Source organism: Camelus dromedarius, chromosome 3, assembly GCF_036321535.1.
Source record: "Camelus dromedarius isolate mCamDro1 chromosome 3, mCamDro1.pat, whole genome shotgun sequence".
In the NCBI taxonomy this organism is placed as follows: Eukaryota; Metazoa; Chordata; class Mammalia; order Artiodactyla; family Camelidae; genus Camelus; species Camelus dromedarius.
In genome coordinates this window covers 65,660,165-65,685,899 of record NC_087438.1, presented here as the reverse complement: position 1 = coordinate 65,685,899, position 25,735 = coordinate 65,660,165, and the positions used below count along the sequence as shown (strand labels likewise).

The 25,735-nt window shown below is 41.3% G+C and overlaps 1 protein-coding gene across 12 annotated transcripts in view; it reads right to left on the bottom strand.

Moving 5' to 3' along the window:
* The window catches only part of CAST (calpastatin), a 119,352-nt gene that overhangs the window by 52,081 nt on the left and 41,536 nt on the right, over positions 1-25,735 (bottom strand). For 8 of the 12 annotated variants that reach the window (XM_064482596.1, XM_064482572.1, XM_031448680.2 and 5 more), the window contains 8 exons: positions 12,212-12,271; positions 8,504-8,569; positions 7,877-7,918; positions 6,506-6,562; positions 5,979-6,095; positions 4,892-4,975; positions 1,454-1,522; positions 203-301 (listed from right to left, as the gene is read on the bottom strand). In XM_064482596.1, coding sequence (XP_064338666.1) covers positions 203-301; positions 1,454-1,522; positions 4,892-4,975; positions 5,979-6,095; positions 6,506-6,562; positions 7,877-7,918; positions 8,504-8,569; positions 12,212-12,232 — 555 coding nt within the window. In that variant the 5' untranslated portion in view covers positions 12,233-12,271. The remainder of the gene's footprint in view (positions 1-202; positions 302-1,453; positions 1,523-4,891; positions 4,976-5,978; positions 6,096-6,505; positions 6,563-7,876; positions 7,919-8,503; positions 8,570-12,211; positions 12,272-25,735) is intronic. The other 4 variants (XM_064482592.1, XM_064482593.1, XM_064482613.1 and 1 more) reach the window with 1 other exon arrangement.

Genomic DNA, 25,735 nt, shown 5'->3' with positions numbered 1-25,735 from the left:
TCAATGGAATCACACAGCTACTGTAAGACAACATTAATATTCCACTCCCAACACTGATTTTCAGTTGCTTCTACTGATACAAACATCATCTTATTTCTCTCCAAGAGACAGACATTATGTATTCTTTTGTGCATCATGACCATGACCTATTAGCACTCCTACTCAGTAAGCACCAATCTTCACAGACATCCAGATCACATACCAAAACTTCAGGTCCAGTATACGTTGTATTATCTTCTTCAGTTCTTTCAGGTTCTCCTAAAGTGTCTATTAAGTCATCCAAAGCAGTATCCATGCCTGACTGGAAAAGAAAGACACCACATACTTAAATGTTATTTGTACATATATTTCACTTTGGATTTTTTAACTACCAAAAAAAAAAAAATCCGCATAGAGAAACACTAAACACCAACATTTTTTCAAATATCAAAATAGTCAAAATCTAGCCTTTAATAAGTGTATTATTTAAAGTCCCGGAGTACAGATTCTTGATTGGAAAGATAAAAAACCATATTCAGATGAGAATCACAATTTCAGTAAGTCTAAAGTCATTAACTACAAAAACAAGTGTGTGGTTCATTACAGATGCCAGACCAATGTACAGACAGTTTTAAAAAAAAATACCAACACCAAGAATGCCAAGAATTAGGATCATAATGCCATGTGCAAGAAGAGAAATGCTTGGCATTTGTTGCTTATCAACAGCTTCCCAGAGCTACATATACAGAGAGTCCCAACAAAACCTCTGTGTGGCAATTCTTCCAAACAAAATCTATTTCAGAAACGGATTGCCCTGTGTTCTTTCATTCATTTCTGGTTTTTGTTCACTTGCTTGCCTGAAGATGTTTACAAACAGAAATTCCCTGAAATGGATGTTAAATTTACAAGTGACAGTTTGCTCTGTCAAAATGGGCTTAAACCAGTATAATGACTGAAAGAGTGCCTGCATCCTATTTTTGAGGTTAAGAATGATTCACTGTGAAGGATAAGCTGCATTTACAGGGGAAAACAACAACTGGAGGAAAGACCCTTTACTATGTAAGTCAGCTTAAAAATAAGGATTTACATTATTTTTGCAATTACAATTTTAGGAACTCATCTGATCATGTTATAGAATGTAAAGCCTGTGAGCTTTAGACTGATTCAACTGGGAACTTCTCTTTAGTGATACCTCTGGTTAAAGAAGGTACATGTACAGGAGGGAAACTGCAATGTAAACTCTATGCAATGTAACTGGAGTTTCCAGAACAGAGGGTTGTAATACAAAATGTTATATATAGCTATATATGAGAAAATCACACATTTGACCCACATTAACTTGAAAAAATAATTCATTAAAAAGGTCCTTTAAGTTATCCATACCTCATACTGTTTGCCCTCAAGAAATCAGATCATGATAAACACAGCAACTATGAATAAATATCTATGTAAAAATGCATTGCTATCTTCATACCTTTCCAGGTGGTTTACTTGGTTTGGATTCAACTGGTACAGCTGACGTTAATGATTTATTTTCTTTACTCTAGTAGGGGTTCAAAAAGAAACAAAAACTTCTCACATTACCTGTATAAAATTTAACAATATTATTTTTAAATGATTTCATTATGTTAATAACATTGATCCTATGCCGAACATCTACTCTGTGCCAGACACTATGTTGTATGTGTTACATCCTTTTCCAGAACAGTATAAATAATATTAATCTTGTGTAGTGATGTGGCAAGCAAGGCTCAGAGAAGTTGAGTAACTTTTCCCAGGTCACACAGTAAAGGACAGCACTAAGATTTGAATCTGGGACTGCCCATCTCTTTCTTCACTGCTCTCAGTTGCCTCTCCCAGGGCCCACAGCCAGTCTTTGCAACACCCATAAATTCTTTCTTCTTACAAGCAGTCACGACTTCTAGCTGTTGCTCTCTCAGTCTTTGCCCCAAAATGAAGACCTCCACATGTCTTGCTTTGGCATCTCATCACCCACTGCTTCCTTAGTTTCCCCTAAAATAAATGACCTTTCCAACACTGCTTCAATGATTGCCAATAACTTCCCCATCTGTGATTTCCATGCCTTTACCCAGATATCATCTTCACTGAAGTTCTACCCTCCCCCCAACTCTCATCTCTCATAGCAGCCATGACCAGGCACCATCCTGGTTCTAGGCTGGCAACTGTGCCCTCTGTTCTCTGTCACCTATGATGTCTTTTCTGCTCTGCCCCCTGACACACACATTCTGCATGTTTCTGCCTGTGCTGGTGGTCCTAGGCACATCATTCCATGGGCTTTCAGGGCCAGGCAGCAACAAAGTGGGCGAAGTTGTCAGGTTCTAGACAACAGGAAACTGTTTTGTTCGAAGGTCTCTGAAACCTGGGCAGCAGAGCTTAGAAGTGGAGAGCACAGGCTCAGACTCTCGGATTTGCACCCCAGCCCACAGGCACTGGCTGCCCAAGACCTCGGGCAGGCCACATCTCCTTCTGAAAGTCTGTATCTGCTTGTGTGGGACCAGAACAGTGAATGCACCCACTGCTGGGAGTTGTGAGGATTAGATAAAGTGTGAAAGCCAATGTTTGGCACATGCTAAGCCCAACGTGAGTACCTGATATATAAGTAAGAGCTAAAAGAGTGATTGCTGCAATTGTTATATTAAAGCTACCATGGGGACCAGCAGGGCCCGCCTGAGCCCTGGCAACCGAATCCACATCCTTGATTCAACCACAACCTCATGCAGAAATTCACTCAGTTACTCTCTCCTCTCCCTCCCGGCTTCTCCCTCTCCATTTTTCTGCACCCCAAAACAATGTTCTAATTGCCACGCTATAAATCTCTCTTGGGACATCTCACTTCCATTCAGCCTGTCCAAAATCGGGCATCACTTTTCCTCCTCTACCAGTTCCCCTTCTGACGTCTGTGCACCTGTCAGCGGTGACCAGGGCCAGCCTCACAGCCTAAGGAAGAACTCACTCTCACGGGTGCTGGCCCTGCACTGCCAGGTTCCTGCCCCCTTGCCTCCCCTCAGGGTTACCAACCTAGTTCTTTCAGACTCCGAAGCCCCAGGTTATGTGAGATTTTACTTCACCTTTGCCCACTGCAGCCAATCATTTCCTAAAACCTGATGGTGTTACCTGTGTAACACCTCCTGCATTGCACCCCACTCACTTATTCTATCTCAGCTGTAACTGAGCCTCAATTCAGACTCATCAGACTGAAATGGCCCCTGACCTGCCTCCCACCTTCTTATCTCTATTCCCTTTCATCCCAGCCACTGTGGTCACTTAATCCTTCTGCAGCTTGGTTTTCATCTCATCACTCCATCTGTTCACTAATCTTCAATGTTTACCTGCTGTGGCTTGTATCATGACCATGTGGATGAACGCCCCTTAGCATTCTCCACAGCAGTGCCTCAACCTGTCTTTCTTGTCTTACAGCCCCACCACTCACCCCTTCTGTGCTTCACCCACACTGGAATGCACTTCGTGCCCAGATCACATCATGTGCTTTCCTACCTTGATGTGTTTTGCACTGCAAGCCCGCTATCCTTCCAGGCTGAACTCAAACTGGATCTACTCAGAGTCCTCGTGGGTTCCCCCAAATCAAACAGAAGCCCTCTGTTCCTCCAACAGCTCCTTGTGGGGACCTGTTTCAATCTGCCTTGAATGCAGTCCCAGGTACACTGTCTTCTCCCAACACTAGAAAGCCAGTCTGCAGCTCAGTGCTCTGCAGAGTCAGACCACAGTCCACAGTGCTTTACACATGGTATGGACTTAAAAAAAAAAAAAAAAAAAGCAGATCTGGTCAATCCCATTTTATGGGAGATAAATCAGAGGTAAAGAAAAGTGAAATGATTTGTGCAAGTCAATGCACAGCCAAATTCCATACAAACCTCACCTAATGTTGTTTAGCTTTACTGATAATCCTGGCTAATTTATACCTGCCATAAAGTTTCAGATTTTGATTAAATCTTAAATCTATTCTGTATAAATCTACAGGGCTAGTCCTCTGCCTTCAATCTATCCATTTTCTAAACCATGTCATCTAAGTATCTCTCATCATGTAGTGTATGTCTGGGTGGGGGTGGGGATCTCAAGATCTGTACAAGGGGTCTGCTCAGAAAAAAAATTTTTCTTTTTTGAGTATTTTCATTTAAAAGTTTATGTAAATGTTACCATCATGTTATGGGATACTGCATTAGTTTGGAGAAAAATAAATACGTGCCTTTTCTTTTTCAAACTGAGAAAAATTGGTTTCAGGGAGATATTCCATACTTTTATCCTATGACTTTCCTTACCATCTAGCCTGTGGACGGGGGTAACTGCTCCCATTTTGAAAAGCAGGAAAATGGATAAACACATCCTATTTTTTTTCTGCTTTCATTTTCATTTCATTTCATTTCTGATTGATGGTCCAATTAGTTACTTGTACCTTCAAGAGAAGTAAGTTCTAGTGTTTCCAAGCAGACAGGCCTCCAAACCGATCACTAACTCTGACTGCTAACTCTGTGTAGCTCTGGGTAGAAACAGTAGACTTCCTGTCTCACACTCCTGGGCTGGAGTCTGAAGGACGCTTCAAAGGATCTATGGGGGTTGCCCATAAGTAGCCAGCAGGGCACATGTCCTGAGAGGGCTTGTGATGCTCCTGGGGAAACCTCCTGTATCAGTTCATGGAGGTGGCACTGTACATGATCTCCTAATTTCAAGATAGCAAGTGTCCCCATTGAAAGTTGAGTGTAATACTTTTTCAAATGCTCGTGGCAATTTTATCTGCTTTATTTCAAACCTATAAATCTTGAAGACAGGATCTGAATCCACTCACATTTCAATCTCCTTGGTACTGATACCAGGACTTACACGTGGCAGGTGCTCAGGAGGCCCATCACACGTTATACCTTTGATGTGTGCTCACCTTGTCAGCTGGTTTGCCAGATGCTGCAGCTACACCAGCAACTGCACTCTTTCCACCATCGGAAACTGTGTCCAGTGATTTAGTCTAAAGGATAAGAGTGACAGAACTAAGTATCTTCGAATGACTATTTTCAAGATCACACATTTCAGATGTCGCTACCAAGCTGGCTCCCCCTAGTGGACATCTTGTAGGGGAAGGGTCACTGGCTTCCACTGCACATGATGCAGCGCAGGGCGCGCACAGCTGGACTCAAGAACTTGGGGAGTCCAGGCAGGTACCACACAGGGTGAAGAGGGCCAGGTGGGCACATACCAGGTGCCAAGCCTCTAGTCAATGGTTGCCATGTGAGCCCACTCTTACCAGATATTCCCATTTTTCAAGAGAAGCTAGAAATGTGCATTTTATGTGAAACATTCTGAATTTAATTCTTGGCAGTTAAGTCAAGATCATTTTAATAATACTGCAAGCCAAATAAAATGCACAAGTGGTTGTGTTTGGTGAGTCACAAATTTGCAACCTCTGACACAGGTATATGGTTAAGCAGGCCTAGTTCTTGTTTTCTAAGAGTGCACAATGAAAAAAGTATCTTCCTAGACGTTTATTCTTCTAACAGGTGACCTGCACTGGCTCTAGAAATATATAATGTGTTTCTGATTATTGGCTCTGTAAGTTGATCTCTCCTACAACAAGACTCTTAAAAACTGCAAGACTCCCTGGGAAAGAGCAGATCACGCAGAGCAGCTGTGCTCCCACAGCCCAGGGTAAGAGGGGCCCAGGAGGCAGCCTCAATCCCAAGCTTCCTGTCTGTGACACACCAGAGCCTGCTGCCTCACAGTCACAACTGGGCACCACTGGGCAGCGGAGAGGCACCCCAGACCCACCTGATGCCCTTCTCAGGCCTGTCTCAGTCCCAAGTTTCCACAAGGCTATTCACAACACCAGCAAAATGACAGCATCAAATCATTACAATATGAGATATATTCGGCGTAGCTCTGCAGGCTCACCCACACACATCAATGTAGACAGAGGATCTGTATCTTACTCCTGAGTTGATATTAGTGTTTTCCAATCAATATGCTTCACTTACCTGTGGTTTTGTTGATTTCTCTGATGTGGGCTGCTCGCTTGATCTGGAAACTGCTTTTTCCTTATGAGCATGCTTCTTGCTTCCTGTCTCTGATGAGTGCTTAGGTAGGCTTTTTGGCTGAAAACACACACAGGCACACACCCCACACTGTTAACAATATAGCAAATACTGCTACTTTTCTCTAAAGAGTAGAAAGCATTCATAACAGCTGCGTTTTACATAGTTTTGAATTATAAAATTATTTAAATTAGTACGATATACATGTGACACAATTTCACTTTGGGTACAAAATTGAAAACAATGCAAGTCCTTCCTCCCCAGTTTAGCAAGAATCACATGGGCAAGTTGCAAATCCTGCCAGTGCCACACGGTGGTGCCCTTTTAGCTGGAAAAACAAACACCAGCCATCCTTGGTAGGACTTGAGAGCTGAACGCTCAGAGCTCAGAATTTTATTCTTCACAAAAAAAGAAAAGAAGAAAAAAAAGGCTTCACCTTATGATATCAAGTCCCAATGATGATCATTTACCTCTGTGTGTTCCTTTGGCTTTACTTCTTCGGCTTTTTTCTCATGAACCGCAGATGGCTGTCAATTTCAAAAGATAAAATCTTAATTACATTGAAGTCCATTGTTTGCATATTTCCAAACAGGCTTAAAAACAAAAATCCCAATTAAGCCATTCTGCCTCTCTTGGGAAAGGCCCAGTTAGAGAAGTAGATGTTGCTGTCTGGTCAACAGAAATCCTACCAACAGTCTGATAATGACAATTATCAGAAAAATAATGAAAACAGCTGTATTTCATCTGGAATGATTTTTCAAACAGGTATATATCTCTAAATTATTGGCTGTTTCTCACAATTCATGCAGATCATTTAGTAACTGCAGATCCATCCACAGAGATGTCAAATGATCACTGACCACTGAGTTTATTGATAGGGGATCCTATGCCACAAATTAAAATTAAGTTTTTAAAAATATCCTTTCATAGGAGATGAATAACCTATTTTTTAATTAAATGATTTATATAGTCTTTTCTGTGTTACAAGTAGAGAAGACAGGTGTCACCAGAAACCCAAGTCTTTTGAGATTGGATAGATAACCAAAAAATGTTTAAATATGGAATAGAAGACACCTCCCACCTGGCTGCACTCTCCCGCTACAGCGGGCCACCAGGAGGCCTTAGCACATCATCACATAAGCCTCATCCGACTCACATGGCACCTCCCTGTCTCGCCTGCACTTAAAGTACTTCAGCCCACATCATCTCGTGCTTTCCTACAGGAAACCTGGTGGTCTTATTCGAGTATCTGCTCAAGTGTCCTTGAAAAAAATTCAGCACACACCTTATTGAGGAGAAACATTTGCCCTGCCTGCACCCTGGGGTTCAGTCCAAACAGCCATGAGTCAGAAAAGCCAGAGGAGCCGCTCCCAAGGGAGAGTCAGAGCTGTCTCCTGAGTGACAGCTAGTTCCACCAACAGAGATAAGACCATCAGGATAAAGCCAGGGCCTCTTAGGAGAGATTCTCATCTTTACATTACGTAGATGTTGGGTTCAGAAGACACCTCTATTCTTGAAGTCTCATCATTAAGGTAACTGGCTACTTATTACCCTTTATTGCTTGTCCTTTGTTCTTGTTGCTTATTTAAAAAAAAACCAATTACTTCATCTATAACGGAAATCTAGATTTGAACAAAATGCCTTCGGAATTATATTGCTTTCATTTATAAAATATACAGTCATTTTAACCATATATGGATTTAATGTTATTTTATATACACTCTATATAATCATGTTCAAAGGATAATCCAAAATTAATTAGCTGACAATTTAAAAAACTGGCTATTCATGACTATTGTAAAGAATCCAACTAACTCACTAGTTGACTTTAAATCACTTACCTTAGCTGATTGTGACTTCTTCTCAAGTTCTGTTTTTACAGCCTAAATTCAGAAAAGGAAAGGAAAAATGGACATGGTTTACAAAGTTTAGCATGTATTTTCTTCAACTAAGGAAGCTAAAAAGATGGTTTCTATGGATTTGTTAATATGAACTTTATGAATTAAGATAATTACACTTTTATTGGGACTGTAACTCTTTAAACACTCAAGCACATTAATGAATAGCCTTTTCTTACTCCTCAAATGGCAACCTGCATCTTCTGTGTGTACTAAAGATGTGTAAAGCTTTATTACTATGAACATTGTAGCTAATATATAAGCAAATGGAAATAAAACCCCTCACCCTTCAAAGCACCAGCATGATTGATCTCTTTATGAATGAAATACTCACCACATGTTTCGGGTGTTGGTGTGAACAGCGGGATGGTGACAGAATGGAGAGCACAGAGGGCAGTGAAGTTTATTTTTAGTGCTAGACGGTGAGCGATGGGTAACCAAGCTACCCCAAAGTCTGTGATGGGTCAGAGCATTGCAGAGATTGGGAGCTGCAGTCATTAGCTCGTGCTGAGCAGCTGAAGTGACCATTAGTAAATAGAAGTGTTCCCCTAGTACAACGAACCACGTCACCTGTTTTTTGTGCCTTTTCTTTTTAGGAGACTGCTGTCCTTCCAGTTGTTTGCTGACTGGTATGGCCTAATACAAGAGCACAGCCCCAAGTGTGACTTTATTTTATCTGACAGTCAAGTAAGTAACATGTATGAACAGGGTTAAAATGTTTATACCAAGACACATTCTACTCATCAATTGCATCATATATTCATACATCTCCAAGGAGTTGTGGGTACTTCAATTCTAAGGTCTCAAGCAAAGATTTCAATATGGATTTACTTTTTCTGGTGATGGGAAATCTGTAAGAGTCCCACTGATAAAAAAAATCTGATCCCTTTCCCTGCCTTTCCATCTCTGTGCAAAGGCTGCTTGAGCCATATTTTTTCCACCTGTATTTCCAATGTTTGATTATGATCAAATGAATAGTCACAGGCGTTGTCAAAAGTTTTCTGAAATTCTGTCAGCATACAATTAGTAACAGTGCATGGGTTTTTATTGTACGATGAAAATGTAGAGGTCTAATCTAAAGTTCTAGGAATGCTTCTGAAAAGTTGGTTGTGATTTAGGATCTTCAGTGGAATATTTCACAGTTTTACCCAACCAAAGGTTACCTGTGTCAAAAAAGGCAATTCCTTAAATACACACATACATCCTCCATACAGGCAAGATATGAAAACAAGAACGAACCTTGATTCAATATTTTGTGAACTTTCCAAAGTAAGAGATTCAAAGTTAGGCCTCATGCTTCCTGCCATTTGTTTCCCTTTTATCTGCCTGGTGATCTCAGCAGAGATTCCTATTTTTCATTCTATTCTCTGAAGAGACTAATGCCAAATATCCTCTTCATTTATCATGTCTTGTGCTTCAGTGATGGAAGTACATGTGTTCCTCACATAATGGACCCCCTTGTCATGCCAACACACTTACTGTTTGGGGAAGGAAATAAAGTTCATGATCAAAGAAATGTTTTTAAAGTTTGAAATTTTGGATCCTTTCAAACTGGATCCTTAAGGAGTTTCTATACGTGCTAATATGCTTTTTCGAGTTTATGCAAATACAGTTTATTAAATGACTAACAAGGAAAATAAGTCAGCTGGTATTGCAATGGTTTAAGTCTATTAATAGCTTCTAATTGTAATTTGGCAGTCAATATTTTGCGTAAAAGAACTCTGCAATACAATTAAGAATGTATACTCACGGACACAAGCAGCTTCTAATGAAATGTACTTTGTAATCAGTAATCGCTAACACATCTCCAAAATTTATTTTGGGGGTGGTGCTGCTGCTGAACATAATAATAATGACAGTAATAACTAAGCCTATCGACAGCCTCTTAGTAGCAGGGTCTGTTCTAAACTTAGTCCCACTCTCTCAGTCCTCATAATAATCCTGAGACAGGTATTATGAATATCATTACTATCACCACCATCATCATTCCCACTTCATGGATGAAAAACTGAGACAAATGGAAGTTAAGTAACTTCCCAAGGACACCCACAGTGGAGCTGGGGCTGTGTGCTCTCAGTCACTGCATTGCATGGTCTCTCCAGTACCAGCCAGCTCCCACCGGGCCCTGCTGTGGACAGGCACTCTTCAGTATCCTTACATTTGTCTCCTTACACAGCCTTGTGAGAAAGGTACTATTATCCTCCTCCTCCAAACTGGACAGATAAGGAAATGAAAGCAAAGAGGAGTTTTCCAGTATCACAGCTGGTGTGAACCAGGATACCAAGCCAAGCCAAGCCGTCTGGCTCTAGTGTCCACACTACATAGCTTCTCTGGGATCTCATCCTGATTAGCAGTGATCTGAACTTCTGTCTTACACACAGCAGTGTGACTACCAATTCTAATGTGACAGGGGCAAGAGAACTTAGATCTAGACCTATCACCTCCCTTCAGAGCTACATTGACTTTCATTTTAAAGGTGTAGAACATGAGAAGGATGTGATACAGGAATCATCTTGAATTAACATCTTTTCTCTAAAAGCTCATGAAGTTCACAAAAATCTCTAAGAGGAAGCTAATGTAAATGTTATGAGCTAAATATCAGAAGCACCTGAAAGTAAGATGATTAATGAGCACAATGTGATTGAAATCCACCAAGGAAAGAGAATCCTGAGTCAGCCACCGATGACACCTCATCATGTGCATCTTATTTCTGTCTCTCCCTCTCTTCTCTCTCCTTCTACTTTCTCTCTCTCTACCTTTCCTCCAGTTCCGTAGGACTGCCAGGAATTCTCATGATTCATGCTTAGCAATGACTGAAGAGTTTGCTGACACTTGCTCTGGAAAACAGAGCACACTTGAAATAAACATTGGTCCTGGAGCTGAGAGTCAGTGGGGATGGATTAGAATCAGGCATTGGATCAAATGCGAACCAAAATAATAAAAGGGAAATCGTGTATTTCTGGCTCTCCTTTCGATTCCTTTCTTTAATTTTCATGAACTCTAAGTTCTAAGAGAATTTTTTTTTTCATTGGCAATTTTTTTTTGGTAAATGTCTTCAGATTATTTTAAGATTAAGATCAGGATTTTTTTTTTTATTTTTTAAGATTAAGCTTGGTATAAATAAATAGTGACAGCTAACAGATTAATTATGGATCAGAAAATGTATATTTTGAAAACCATTAAATTAATGTAAATGTAAATTAACAAAAATATAACTTTAAAAATAAATTTAAAAATTAAAAAGAGTGCTAAATGTTTTAAGAGCTTAGATTTGAACAGTGTGCTTCAAGATATTTGCAATGTCCTTTAAAAAGAGTTCAAGATGAGGTCGTAGGATCCCTCAATAGTACTCCATTATGAGTACTCCATTATGGTGCCAGTACTGAATTACAGCACAGGATTCTATTGGGATAGCAAAGTAATAGGAACACAAAAAGCAGAGGTATGCTGGTGATTTTAAACAAGAGCAATTTAATAATAATGGAGCTGGGATAGTTCTTAAAGGCATTGAACAATATTAGCTTATAAGAATTACTTGAGAGCATTCTGAAAATGCCCCCTTCTTTAGTCCTCCATCCCAGAACATCCCCCAAGAAACAGACCTTAAGACCCGGTAACGAGGGGAGAGGGTCTAAGGCAGCTCAGCTAACTCTTCAGAACTAGGCTTACTCTATGTGGCAATCCCACTGGAGGACTTTTTTTTTTTCTTCTTCTGAAATTCCAAGAAATTATCGCCAAAATAAATCCCAACAGCTCGACAAGGTTTATCAACAAGATGGTACCCCACAGGATTCAAATTTCAGAAACAAACTTCAGAAAGCATTTGAGATAACCAGAATCTGTGTCACTTCTTTCCATGTTAATTTAGTGTAACCTTCCTCATTCTTATATTTGGTTTTAAATGGACAGGATAATAAAACCAGTTTAGTAAGAAATGTATATTCTTATCTAGATTGAGAGAAACGTACTTAGAGAAATTATCTTACAATTTAAAAAAAAAATCAATCAAGTCTACAACCAAAAAAACTCTGGCTACTATTCTTTTCTAGATATTCTAAAATGACAGATAAGAGTGTAGATGATGCTTGAGGTAAACACGAAAGGAAAGCTGAGTTTCCAAAGACCTTCATAAATCGGGAAGAAAATGTTTACTTCCATAACCTAGGATTCCTAGGACACAGAACTCATCTGTCAGCTATCAATCCACACTCCTTTAGCTTTACAGTGTAATCAACTTTAAGGTATTCACCCAAGTCGACCTCTGAAGACTCTTCATACCTTGGTTCCTGTGGGATTCATACTGGAAGACTTGCTGGTTGAAGCAGAGGAAGTTGATACCTAGAAAGGAAAGAAATGGGAAATCTGATTCTAGTTAAACTACAACCTATTCTGTCCTTCAGCTCCTCTTAACCATACTTGCTCTTAACTGTTTACTTGGGTTTTACTTCACCTGGAGCACCACTTCCACACAAGTTCAGTTGGTGGGGTTGTCCAGAGGGTGAAAAAGCCTTTTAACCAGATCAAATGGATTCATGTTTTGGGTGTGCTACTTACAAATAATCTTGGGCAAGTCACATTTTTCTGATCTTCAGGTCCTCCTTTCTCAGTTTTTTTTTTCAGCAGGTAACAAGATCTTTGTAAGTTTATCACTGCCTGGTCATTAAGTGCTCAGTAAATATGATTATAACTATTGTTTGTGTTATTTTCAGAAAGAACATGGACTTTTAAACTTGACAGAATTTTCTTCAAATGCCAGCTCTGCCCATCACTAGCTGTGACTTTGAGTCTTAGTTTTCTAAGTCTATAAAATCGGGCCATATATAATGTCTGTTTTGCAGGGTTCCAAGTATTTGAGATAATGTGTGTAAAATGTCTGGCACATTGTAGGTAGTCATTAAATTACCAGGGTATTATTTTTAAGGGATTATACAAGACAGACAAGCAGGCAGAGCTGTGGGAAACAGACACAGGTGGATGAGAAGTGTCACGTAAGGGAGAGAAGGCGAGAGACGGGGTTGCAGAGGGGATACTGCTATTTTAACTGTCTCCCACCTAGGTTCCTCCCTGGAGGGCAAGAGGCTGTGAATGGTAACAAAAATATTGAAGAAACACCTTTCCTAGGGGTGTGGAGTCAGCCCCTGTGACCTACTCACCCAAGCAGGGGGATGTGCACATGGACACTTGCGAGGTATCGAGCACTATGTACTCAAGCACTTAACCTGCAATTCACTGGTTAACATTAAATTCACAATTACTATCTTTGTGAACTCAGGCTCATTTAAATCTTAACATTTGACTCCATTAGGTTTTAGAGCCCAGGGATTCCACCTGGCATGAGTTGCCTACTTAAGTAACTGGCTGTCAGTAAACAGCTGCTCCCTGCCAACACCACCCGGAGTGCCGTCCCTGATGCCTGGCCCTGAGCCACTTAGAGGCTGAGTCCCAGGGCATGTGAGCCCATCCCTCCTGATCCCCCAGCTCTTCTACCTCCATTCACTACACTCAAACTGACTATATGAACCCACTATAACCCACGGTCCATGAACAAAACCACTTTCCCACTGACCTCACTTAATGGAGAGCATGTTGGTACTTACAGTTAAATCACCACAACTTATAGATAAAAGCCAGAATTTTTAGTATACTGATTTTTCAAATATAATCATGACCTTAACTATCCCTGAACACCCTTCAGCACCAAGTGGGCACCCCCCACCCCAAAACACAGACACCTGGTCACCGCAGCAGGCATGTGATGGTCTCCCTCACACTCTCTTCAGTATAAAGAACTGGAAGATGTACCAAAGCAGATTTTCCCTCATCAGATTAATGGACACATATATGAGTATTCATTTTTCCTTGAGAATTTTTTTTAACTTGTGGGGATTAACATACTCATATTCTGTCTTTCCACCATTAGAGGCAATTGTATAAATTTTCACTCAAACTCAAGAAGCTCCACTTGGCTACATCCCACTCCTTCAAGGGTTCCCCTCAGCTTTACAAAACCACCCAAAGACCAAGCAACTCCACAGGAAAGTGCAGCTCTTCAGGTGAACAGTCATTAATTTTCTAAATATCCAAATGTACTTAAACATTTCTGAAATCATATAGCCTTGGGTTTTCGTTTTATTAAGCAACAGCTGGAAGTGATCCTCAAATCCTAGAAAGGAGACTTTCAAAGGCTCACCAGGAACAGTAAAACCTCCATGGAATAGCTATAAATAAGCACGGGGCAGGTGACAAGGGGAACTTAGCTAGAGGCCTTGGCCCCACCTATTCTCAGCAAAGATTCCTTCATGAAAGTTTTACCCCATCACTAAAGCACTAAATATTTTGAAACTAAAAGGAAAACCACTTCATGGGAGCTGGAAATGAGGAAAGTAATCCTGTCCTGTTATGGGCTGGTTTGACTTTGCCTAACTAGTGAGTTCAGTTTTTACTCTATTTGTAAAGATAGGGAACTTTTAATGTTTCTTATCTTTATTGAAGAATTACATACACGTTCAATTTAAATCTTCTATACTGTTTGAACTTCTAATTATGGGTGTGAATAATTTAATTTAAAAAGTTCAAAGAGTTAACATAAACCTTTGAACAAAAGAACCTTAGAGAAAAACTTTGAATACGTAGGTTTTAAACAGATGAGGAAAACAGTATCTCATAAAGATTAAGTGAGCTGTCAAAGTTTACCACAGTTCACTGACTCCACAGGCATTTATCTAGAACATAGTTTATGTCAAGTGCTGTGTTAGCTGACGGGAACACGGTGGGGAAAAGGACAGACACGTCCCTGCCCTTGTGACAGTTACAGCCTGGTCAGAGGTGACATTAACAGAATAACCACTTCAATAACTACTTGTGGTCAGTGCAATAAAGGAAAATAGGGTCCCATGAGAACACAAATGAGACAGCCAGAGTGAGTTTGGGGGACAGCTGGGACAGGTGATGCTGAGGAAGGGATAGTTAATGTGACGACTGAAGGATAAGGCAGGGAGGCCCCTCCGAGCTCTGTGTGCCGGGCTGGGACCTATTCTGTCCGATTTCTAAACCGGTGACTCCACTGCAGAATCCACCCCTCAGCCAGTCCTAACAGCAAGAGACAACCAGTTTTAATGCATAGCCATCACTGCTCAAATACCAAAATCCCTCTACAGGATTAGTGATAAATCAGACTGAAGTGTGGCTGTAACTACACTCTCCCTCCTAAATGACCCATGCACATACCCTGACATCCAGAGTATTAATAATCATTTATAAACTTAAATTAAGGCATCAATCAGAGTAACAACGTAGAGAAGAAGCACTTTAATATAATCATTCTCCACCCACCCACCAATGGCTGTTTAAAAATCAATGAACCAGAGGCTGAGGATATACAATGACTAAGTTACTATCACAGCCTTGAAAGAGTTTACAGTCTAGTGAAATAACAGACATCAAGGAGGTTTAGTGACCATTCAAATGCCTGAACAGGTACCAGGAGAAGCCTGTGATAGAACAAACGTTTTGGTTCTAAGTCAGTTGCAGGCCCACTTCAAATAATCTTGCTGTGTTGTCGAGTTCCGTTAAAACAAACCAATACTGATACAAGGAAGTAACTGCAGTCTAGAAAAAAATTAATATTTAACCCTGTACTTACCCAATACGGCATCTTATGTTCTGGCATTATGTAACAAAGCCTCTTTTAAGTGCATGTACTTGCTACAGTAAGAATTTTGGAAATTTATGGGAGTAAATGATTAGAGACACGAGGGGGACATGGTGTTCTTTTAAGACCCTTGTAAAACGGCAAGTGCTTTCCCGTTTCGCATGTATTTTGCAGAGGTCCCCCAGACCACCGCCCTTCAGCTCTCTCACCCATTCTGGCCTCCTTCATCTTCCGGCAAGTTCCTCTAAAGTAGAACCAGAGACGATGACTCCCGTTGCTCCCTGTATTACGCAGAACTCCTTTCTCTTGCCTTTAAAGACCCCATCCACCAATCCCAGCCCACCTCCCAATGCAGAACATCTGCTCCAGGCAGCCAGGCCATTCCTATCGCAGAGCACACCTCACTCATCTCTCCCCCCTTTTTTTTTTCCACGCAAATGTCACTGGTTAGGATGCTTCTCTTCCCCCAAAATTCAAATCCTATGTGCCCTTCTTTTCAGGTGTATTACACCAGAGCCCAGCCCTGGCATCGTACCTTCTGAACCACTGCAATCAGTCCTTAGTGGGCATCTGCTTCTCCCATCCCCACTTACTCACTCACTCATAGTACCAGGGCTTTCTAGTGAGGTTGCCTGAGAAGAGAAGCAAGACCTAGGACCAACCCCAACCACCCTGCGATGCTCAGTGTGAGTGGAGAGGGTTGTGAGCTCGTCCACAGGTCCTGGTGAGCGGCCAGGCCGGGAAAGCGAGGGCTTCCTGAGAAGGGGCAGGGCCCAAGAGAGCTTACTCGTCCATTCTGCCACCATTACATCTGGCTGATGAAAAAGCCATTCCCTCGGCTCCATACTATGTCTACTATGCCAGAGAGTCTTTTCACTTGCCTAGGCTTCCAGAAGTGTCCAGGCACTGCCAGCTGCTTCTCTCACAGGAATCCTCAGTCTCTCCCCTGCAGTCACACAGCTTCACCTTGATCTCTCCCTCAGTCACGGCTTGGTTCAGAAAGCACACTCAGGGTGCGCCAGCAGGTGAGTCAACGGCTGCGCCTCACCCCAGACCTTGCTCCCTCCCCCACCCTTCACTGGCAGCGTTCCCCCATCCTCCACCCGCAGCACCCACCACCCTTCACACACCCGATCTGCCTTTGTTTGTGGAGGGTTACTAAGAACACCAGCACAGCATGCCCTGCCCTCTTCCCCCTGATATCCATCAGCAGTTTCATTTTGAATCCCTGACCTTCCTCTCCCCCATGGCTGCTGTGACCCGGGGAGATCCAGGTTCAATCCCCAGCCCTCTGACCTCTTTCTTTCTGGGAGCCTCTTCAACTGCTCCATCCTTCTCTGTGTGTTTCCAACATTCAGTCACAAACCCTCTGCCTTCTCTCTTACACTACTGCGTCCTAGAAAGTTGATTTCTCCCCATGACTTTAACTATCATTTACTATGTGAACCATTCTCCACACCTTATCAGCAGCCTCGATTTGCTACCAGATGGCATTATTTCACCTTAAAGGGAGGAAGCCGAGAGTGTTAGATGCAGGCTCAGATGCCTACTCCATCGCTTACTGATCCACATTAATTATCCTCCTGAAGCCTTCAGCCTCATCTGTAAAGTCGGAGTAAGGCCACCTGCCTCCGGAGTCGCTGTAAGGGCCAAACAACGCAAAGCAGGGAACTCACCTGCCCTGAATCTCCTGGAGTCAGGTGCAGCGCTGCATCCAGTCCTAATCGCCATTCCATCCTTTTCATTTCTTTTCCTGCCCACACTCCAGGTCTAGTCACATACCTCCCACACCTGGGTTACATCAAGGCCTATCTAAGTTTCCATGCCTTGTTCTCTCCCACAGCACCCCCCCAACATAAACGAGCAGGACCCTGTGGGGCCTGCTGGGGACAGACCCTGCCCCCCACCGTGTCTTTCACCTCCTGCCTCTTATCTGTAGAAAGACTTTACCCTCCTAGGCCTTCCCAAAGTCCCAAAGAATAAATTTAACCAGAGAAGTGAGAAAAAGCAGAAACAAATGAAAACAGTCAAACAGGACAAAATAATAGTTCAGCTATTAAAGAAAGTCAAGGACCTTTTCTTCCTCCTCTATGGTTACGGATAATATTCTGAGCTATGTCCTTTGAGCTGTTTTGCAGAGACTGAAACCCTAACCCGGTGGAAGAAGTTGACTGCATGCTGCCCAAGCACGTAGACCCAGACCAGTTGGAACCAGGCTGATGATACTGACCCCTGATTAGCTCAAGATATATCAATCAGAAGAATGTCCAGAATTGATCACACACCCTACAACCCCTCTCCTTCAGCCTGTCTTAAAAATCTTTCCGTGAGGGGCACCAAGGAGCTCGGGCCTTCCGAGCACTACCTTCCTGGACTCTCGGCTTGGTGCCCAGCAGTAAGGGCTGCACTTGCTTCACCACCACACGGTGTCAGCAGGCTGGCTTTACTGCGCACGGCCAGCAGACTCGAGTTTGGTTCACCTCTAGGTCCCCAACCTTTCTGCCAATCGCTGCCTAATTTATCTGAAATAAATGCCTACCTTGTTCCCACTCGGAGGAAATACTAAACTCTCAATGGTTTCTCACTGTCCTAGATAAGGTCCAATGTCTTCTGCCTGAACTCTAGACTTGCCATATTTGCCCTAATCTATTTATTCCACTATGTCTCTTGCTATGTCCCACACCACGTCTCCCTTCCACCCTGGATGGTGTCCTCCGTGTCTCTTGAGAACCTCATCAAGCAGCATAGCTCACTGGTTAAGAGAATGAGACGGGACTCTGGACTCAAGACTGGTGGAATTCCAGCTGACACTGATTTCATGTGCAACCTCAAGCAAGTTACTTAACTTCTCTGTGCCTCAGTGTCCTCATCTGTCTCAGTTGCTGCACACAGCCAAGCCTGGCACACAGTAGGTGCTTTACAAGTATATTTTAAATAAATGTTTAAGTTTGTACATGAATAGACAAGAGTATTATCTGATGGCTCAAAAGCAACATTATATGAGTTTTATTCTATTAGAAATTTTGTCTACAGGGTGGGTATAGTTCAGTCATAGAGTGCATGCTTAGTTAGCATGCACAAAGTCCTGGGTTCAATCCCCAGTACCTCCATTTAAAAAAGGGAAAAAAAAAAAAAGAAATTTTGTCCAAAGCACAAGTCAGAAAACTGGTTAGGAAAACATAATTTAAACATCTAGTCATTTACATTCTTATTGTCATTACCCGAGAGTTGTATAATTTTAAAAAACACATACACACAAAAATAAGCTGCTTCCTGTAAGACACCTGGAACAAACAATGGGTGACTGATGAGGGGCTTTCTAAGGAAAGCACAGACAAGACATTCTTCACAAACACCATTCCTGGATCCAGCAAGAGGTTTACGTTTTTCTTTCTGTAGTCATGGATTATTCAACTTTAGGAAATGAGTATTCAGATGTTTAAGTCTGCCTATTGTTTGCCGTGCTACCACATCTTGACACACAAGTCTTGCAATGCCTTTAATTATTTAATAATGGTGCCTTTAAAGGGAACTATAGTATGGTCACCTAACAAATTATAGTATTTAATCATAACAAAAACCAAGACTCTGATGAAATGGGTCGTCAATGAATGAAGCTGAGCCACTTCTTTCAGGGAGAACATGGCTTTGTGCCAGCAGATCTAGTTAGGGCACCAACTTACACCTCAGTGAGTACATAATATGAGATCAGGTGGATTGTGATAGGATCTTAAATACAATATGATGTTATAAGAGTTCAGAAGAGGGAGACTATTCCTGAGATGTGGGTTTGAAGATGCCGGGGAAAGGCTTCATGGAGGACATGGGAACTATTCACTCAGGATTAATCAGCATGTGAATGGGAGGTAGGTGAGGACTACAGAATCTTCCATGTGTCAGGAACTGTGACAGGTGGATTTGGGTATCTGAGTTCAAGATATCTTTGTAAAAATCCTAGGACCTAATTAGTATTATCTGCATTTTATAAATGAGAAAACAGGCTCAGAGAAGTTAGGTAACTTAAGATCTCATAGTTAAGAAGTCATAGAGCTTGGGTCCGAACTCAAGACATTGACAATAATACCCATGAACTTATTGCTATAACAAGTTGACTCCCTGACTCTTAAAAATTAAAACAAAATATTTTAGTTTTACAAAAATGGAGATAGAGGCAGAGGCAGAGGCAGGGTAGTAATTTCAGGTGAGCAAATTAGCTTGAGCAAGACTGAGAGGTGGGAAAGTACTGGAGATCGTCAGTCAGGAGTACAACCAGCTGGATGAAGCAGAACACAGCAAAATGAGACAATCTGAACGCTGCCTGGGGGAAACGGAAAACGATTCTATCTGGGCCGAGTATGCTATATATTCACGAAATATTGTAAAAAGGACACACAAACTTAAGATAAAAATAGAATGTCTGAGCTCTGCTTGCTCTGGGAAGTGGAGAGCACATGCAGCTGCGGCCTCTGATGCAACATGTGAGTAGATCTCAAAATAAACATCCAAATGTTGCCTGGCAACTGGGACAGTAGCCACAGCTGATCTGTGATCTCAATCCAAGCCAAAGAGACCTTAGAACATTCGGCCGCACCCTGTGAGTGTTGATTATGAGCTCTGACACAGGACCACCAGGTGCTTAGAAGAAATTCACAAAAGGCATGAAGTTGAACTTTTGGTGCCACAAAACAATGATTTCATTTTCATTGCTCTGTGAACTCCACTTTTCCAGTGTTGCCCCACCACACTCCACCCCCGGGGTGATTATGTTGTGGGCAAGAAAGAAAGCAAGCCACACAGCCTGGTGAGTCATCAAAGAGAAGAAATGCAGCTTTTTTTAACCTGTGTTCATGCCTCTAGGGATTCTGGCTGCTTTCCTTGATGCACGAAATAATTCCAACTATGTCTGACTTTAGTTGCCTGAGATAAAGCAGAGAAGTTAGACTCGGAAAAGACAGCCTACTTTCCTCTTGCAGTCCCCTCCCCTAAAAATGGTTTGTCCAGCTACGGTTTACTTAAGCCTGTGAGCCATGCAATTTCAGCAGATTAGGAGCAAAATAATGAACAATGAGGACGACAGCCCAAGACAAGCTCTTTGAACTTCAGTCTTAACCTCTCTAGTTTTCTTATCTGTAAACTGTCAGGCTTGAGAACTCTGTAGTCCTGCAACTCTGATATGCTATAAATATGTGAAGTTTATTAAATAATGTACCCACTGACAGATGTTCAAATGGGAAACACAAGAGTTTAGCCTCTGGAGTCCCACAGACCTGGGGTCTAATTCTAGCTGTGTAACTTCAGACAAGCTGCTTGATCTTCCCAAACTTGTGTTTTTTACTTGTCAAATGGGTATAAAGATGCTACTCACCCAGTAAGATGGTAGCAAGGATTAGATGATGGTGTGTTCATGAGGCTCAGTGCCTGGCACATGATAAATCAATAAACAGCAGGGATTTTTATTATTTTATAAATACCAATAGCCTCAAAAGTTCTCTTCAGTCTCAGAATAGGGGAGTAGTTCTGTGGTGACCACTGGTTTGAGAAGTTACACACTAGTGTTGTTTATCTTGAAGAGAAAGGGTAACATTATTTTACATTATGAAATTTTCTTTGGATGGAAATGCATGGTATATTTATCCTAAAAAGATTATGAGCTCAGCAAAAGTGTATCTGGTTACTGATATGATTATTATAAGAATAAAAGATTCTGAGCTCTGCTGAACACCTGTCTCAGAGCCTTTCAGTTTGGTTTCCATAGGGCATTCAAGTTCAGTCCTTAGATGAGAACTTTTGTGGGTCCTAGTGTTATAAAACCAATTGCCAGCCTCAATCTCTACAGGGATGATAGGCTCAAAAGTGTCTCTTACAGAAAGTGACAGGGAACATATGAGGAAATACTGAGACAGAGCCAATCGTGTTCAGCTGAGATGAACCTGTCACGTGACCATTCTTGGAGCCTGCTTCTCAGTGAAGTGTGTTCTTAGTATAAAGAAGGCTTAAATGACAGGAATTATTATAAGATTCCCTTCTCCAAGCTGATTTCCAAATAATAAAAATGAAAATGTGGGGTGAAATAAAATGCCACTCTAGAAACCATGTAAAAGAAAAACAAATTCACAAATGTGTACTGATAATCACCTTAATCTTCGCAAATATTGAAAAGGTAGTGTTCTGGAGTAGTTAGGTGAATGGCCGTGGAGCCAGACCACTTGAGTGTGAATTCCAGCTCTGCTCCCAGCTGTATGACTTTGAGTAAATTCCCCAGCTGCTCTGTGCCTCAGTTTTCCTCATCTGTAAAATGGAAGTAATCATAAGAGCTTCCACTGCATTTCATCCCACTTTCCCCTAGGATAAAACTTCAATAAAACAGGAAGATTTACTTTAAAATAGGCTTCATCTGAAACTGATATAAAAACATAACGTTGCTGCTTACCCTTCAGCCTGGGTGAAAGTTCTGTATTCCTACACTGTAAGTTTTCCTGCTGTGTAACTTAATCCTGCTATTTAAACATTTCACTGTATTCAATGATGTCTAACGTATCCCTCCTCTACTGCCTATTAAAACATCTAAAGAAATTCTGTCAGTGAAACTCTTATCTGCTAATTTCAATCAGTGTACAACACTCTCTTTCACAGAAGCAGGAGATTTCATCCATTTGAGAGAATTTCAACAGTATTAAGATATTGAGCATAATAACAGAGGGCACAATACTAATTTCTAGTGCTTTTTTGAATTTAGATACAAATTCCTCTCTCAGTTACTTAAACTTCCTGGATATAAGCTACTGAGTCTAGGAGTTTATAAGACTGGTCTACTGAAAAAAGCACTAGACCCAAACAGAACCTTGCTATCTGTGTGATCCAGGGTAAGTTATTTAATCTCTCTGGGCCGTAGTCTTCTCATTTTTAAAACTGTTCTAATACTCACTTACCTAGTTGCAAAATATGCAAATCTTAAGAGGATTAAATGAAATCCTATGTAAATTGCTTAGCATAGTAGTTATTTAATAAATCAATAAATGGTTGTTTTCTTTCCCTTTATTTTCGTGTATCTAGATCCTGGAGAGCTTTTCCAAACACATACACCCTGCTGGACCTAACCCCTCTCCCAGAGCATTCCAGAATTATTTTCAGATTATCAGAACTGGCTGGAATGTTCTTTGTTAAGCTTTTACTTGTTTCTTATTGGTTGTCTTTCCATTTTGAATAGTAACCAAATCTTCAGTTCACAGGTCAGTAGGAGAATGTGGATAAACTTTACATACACAGAGAAGATGTGGTTTATCATTGGTTCAATCGGAAATCAATCAGGGTATTTTGCTAAGATTTTAACTGCAAATACGTAGATCAGTGTTCCTCACATTCAATCTTTGGAAATAAGTGAAGAGATACAAGAATATGATTGTCAGAGGACTGGAGAAGGAAACGATTCTAATTTGCTGGGCTAGGAATCCTGGCCTACCCTAAGAACACTGAGAATAATTCAGTACCCAGTGCTGCAATAACTGAAAAGATTCTCGAACCAAGGGACGGCTCAAACTCAACAGCCAAAAAGGGTTCGCCTTTTCTTTTTGATCTCCAAATATTCAGCAAGGGGTTACACTGTTCCTTTATGGCTAAAATTTTAAACAATTAACAACTAACTAATCAGTTGATTTAAAACTCAAGGTCAGAGTAGGATATCACATGGAAGCTAATTTAATTTCATATTACTAGGGTAAAATGATCCCTAATTCTCATCAGTGAAACAATACACAAAATAGGCAGGAATTCACACTTATTTAATTAGCTTATACTGAAAATGCACATAATGATTACTGCCAATGAATGCTATGTCGAGGTACTGGGTGATGTGACTGGTGAGGCATTAACACCTTAGCTCAGTGAATTTTGACCCAGGAACAGAATCACTCATAGGCAGTGTACACTGCAGGGGGCAGGCAGCAATGGACACTTGGAAACTTATGGAGGGGAAAGGGCAGGGGGAAGAGAGATGAAGGATTATAGCCTAAAAAGCTGTAAGCACCTCAGGGGATTCTGAAACTCCTTGACATTGAGAATGACTGCTTTAAGTAGTTTTAAACAAGATGGTCAATAAAATGACCACTGTTTTCTATCATCTATTGTTATTCACTGGCACTTTCCTTCTGGTGACAAACTCAGCCACTGCATGCTTTCTTTTGGCCAAAAGACAGGTACCAGAATGCGTAAGATATTAGGACAGAGTCACAAAACTACTTTTCAAAAGCACTTTCCAGCTGGCTTTTAAAGGAAGATTTTTGGGGCTGATATTGCCAGGCCAAATTACTAAAGAACCTATGTGCTCCCTAAAAAGACAGACCTGCAGCACCTCAAGAACATTTGTCTTCTCCAGTCTCATGGCCCTAAAACCTGGGGACACTTGATACTTGTGATTATGTCTGTAGCCCACACCTTTCTTACACTAGAAGGAAACAGAACGCTGTAAACATCACCAATCCCAACAGCGCCATCATTTTACAGGCAGATAATCTGGACCACTAGAGAGACTCTTTATGTTACATACATCCACACATCCGGTACATAACTCAGCTGCAAGGATTTTAGAAAAACTGAGTGCAATTTTCAAAGGATTTATTAACTGTATTTTCAGAAAATAATATTTGCCTATCTCTGTAGACTAGGAGTCTAAAACCCAAATGAAAATATATGTTGACTGATGTGAATGAGTATGGAGACGGAGTAAGAGGCTTCATGACACAGTAGAGCATGCATTTCTCATCTAAACACTTTCAAACAATTTAAACACACCTGGTGCAGGCCTAGAAAAATAGATCTGAATTCTGATGGAAGAGCCCCCTTCTGTTCCAGACACATAGAAATACTGTATAAAATTTAACATTAAAAATTAATTAAGTAAAAACATAAATCAAGAGATGGTGAATACTTAAGAGAAGTTGAGAATTCTGGAAAAAAAAAATTCTGGCCATCAGTTTCAATTCTTTGCTGTAGGCCAAGCCCTCTGAACCTGATACATCCTTGTAAATAAAATATTATGAAAAGATGCATGTCTAAAAGCATGAGGATATTTATATTCTAGGTCTCTGATGAGGACAAGCCATGGTAATGAAGTTATGGAAAAGGATTTTATTCACCCTGTTGGGTATAAACACAATTTCCTATTATCATGATGAGAAAACAGAAAAAAGCATATGTAACTGAAAAATGTACAAATAATTTTACTCTCTGCTATTCTGTCTGGCCACCCTTAGTACAGCTAATAAAGAAACAACATGCAGGAAACTGAGCCCCAGCTTCCTCCGTGGGAACAGTGTTCTTTCACACCTCCCTCCTCAACTATTTCTGGGCAACTCTGGAAGCTCCAAGGTCTGGTTGAGGTCCTTATACTGAGGTCTCTTGTGCAGGGGACCTCAATCATTACAGAGTCCAGAGAGTATGCCTGCATACTAAACTGACTTCAATCTCCTATAGCAACTTTGAGTTGAATGGGAGTGATCCGGGCCCTCCTCGAGGATCCAAGTGTGGGCCGTGGACATCTATCAGGTCAGTTCTTGGGGCCCCTCAGTAGGATTCAGAAGTCTCCACTCCTGTGAATAACTAGAACTCTCACCAAGATTTCACAGCACTGCTAAGGTCAGGAGTCTGCTCAGATAGGCTCTGGATAGTTCAACTCACTTCCTAGAGCAGTGGTTGTCAAACTTTCACAGGTGGAAGGATTTACCCAGAGAGCTTATTAAGCCATAGATTCCTCAGTGATTCGGACTGGGTAGGTCTGAGGTGGTGCTTGGGAAATCTTCATTTTTACGTAAGTTTCCCAGGTGAATCTTACACAGATGCTCTCCAAGCTGCATGTCATGAAACACCGTATTAGAGAATTCTGAGGGGGAGCAGTACATCCCCAGGACAAGGATCTGGAGAGCCCTAAGGCTGTGAATTAGTCTGGCATTATCCTACTGGCCTGCATTCTCTGTCTGAGGACCAAGAAACTTCTCTTTTCTAAAGAGACCCACAACTGGTAAAGTATAGCTGTCTGCAATTAAGGAAGCCTTGCTATTAAATATATTGTTAACCATGGTTAACAGATCAGGCTTTTACTTAAATCTGTAAAATGGGCATAATAAAGGTATCTGCCTCATCACTACATCATTCGCATG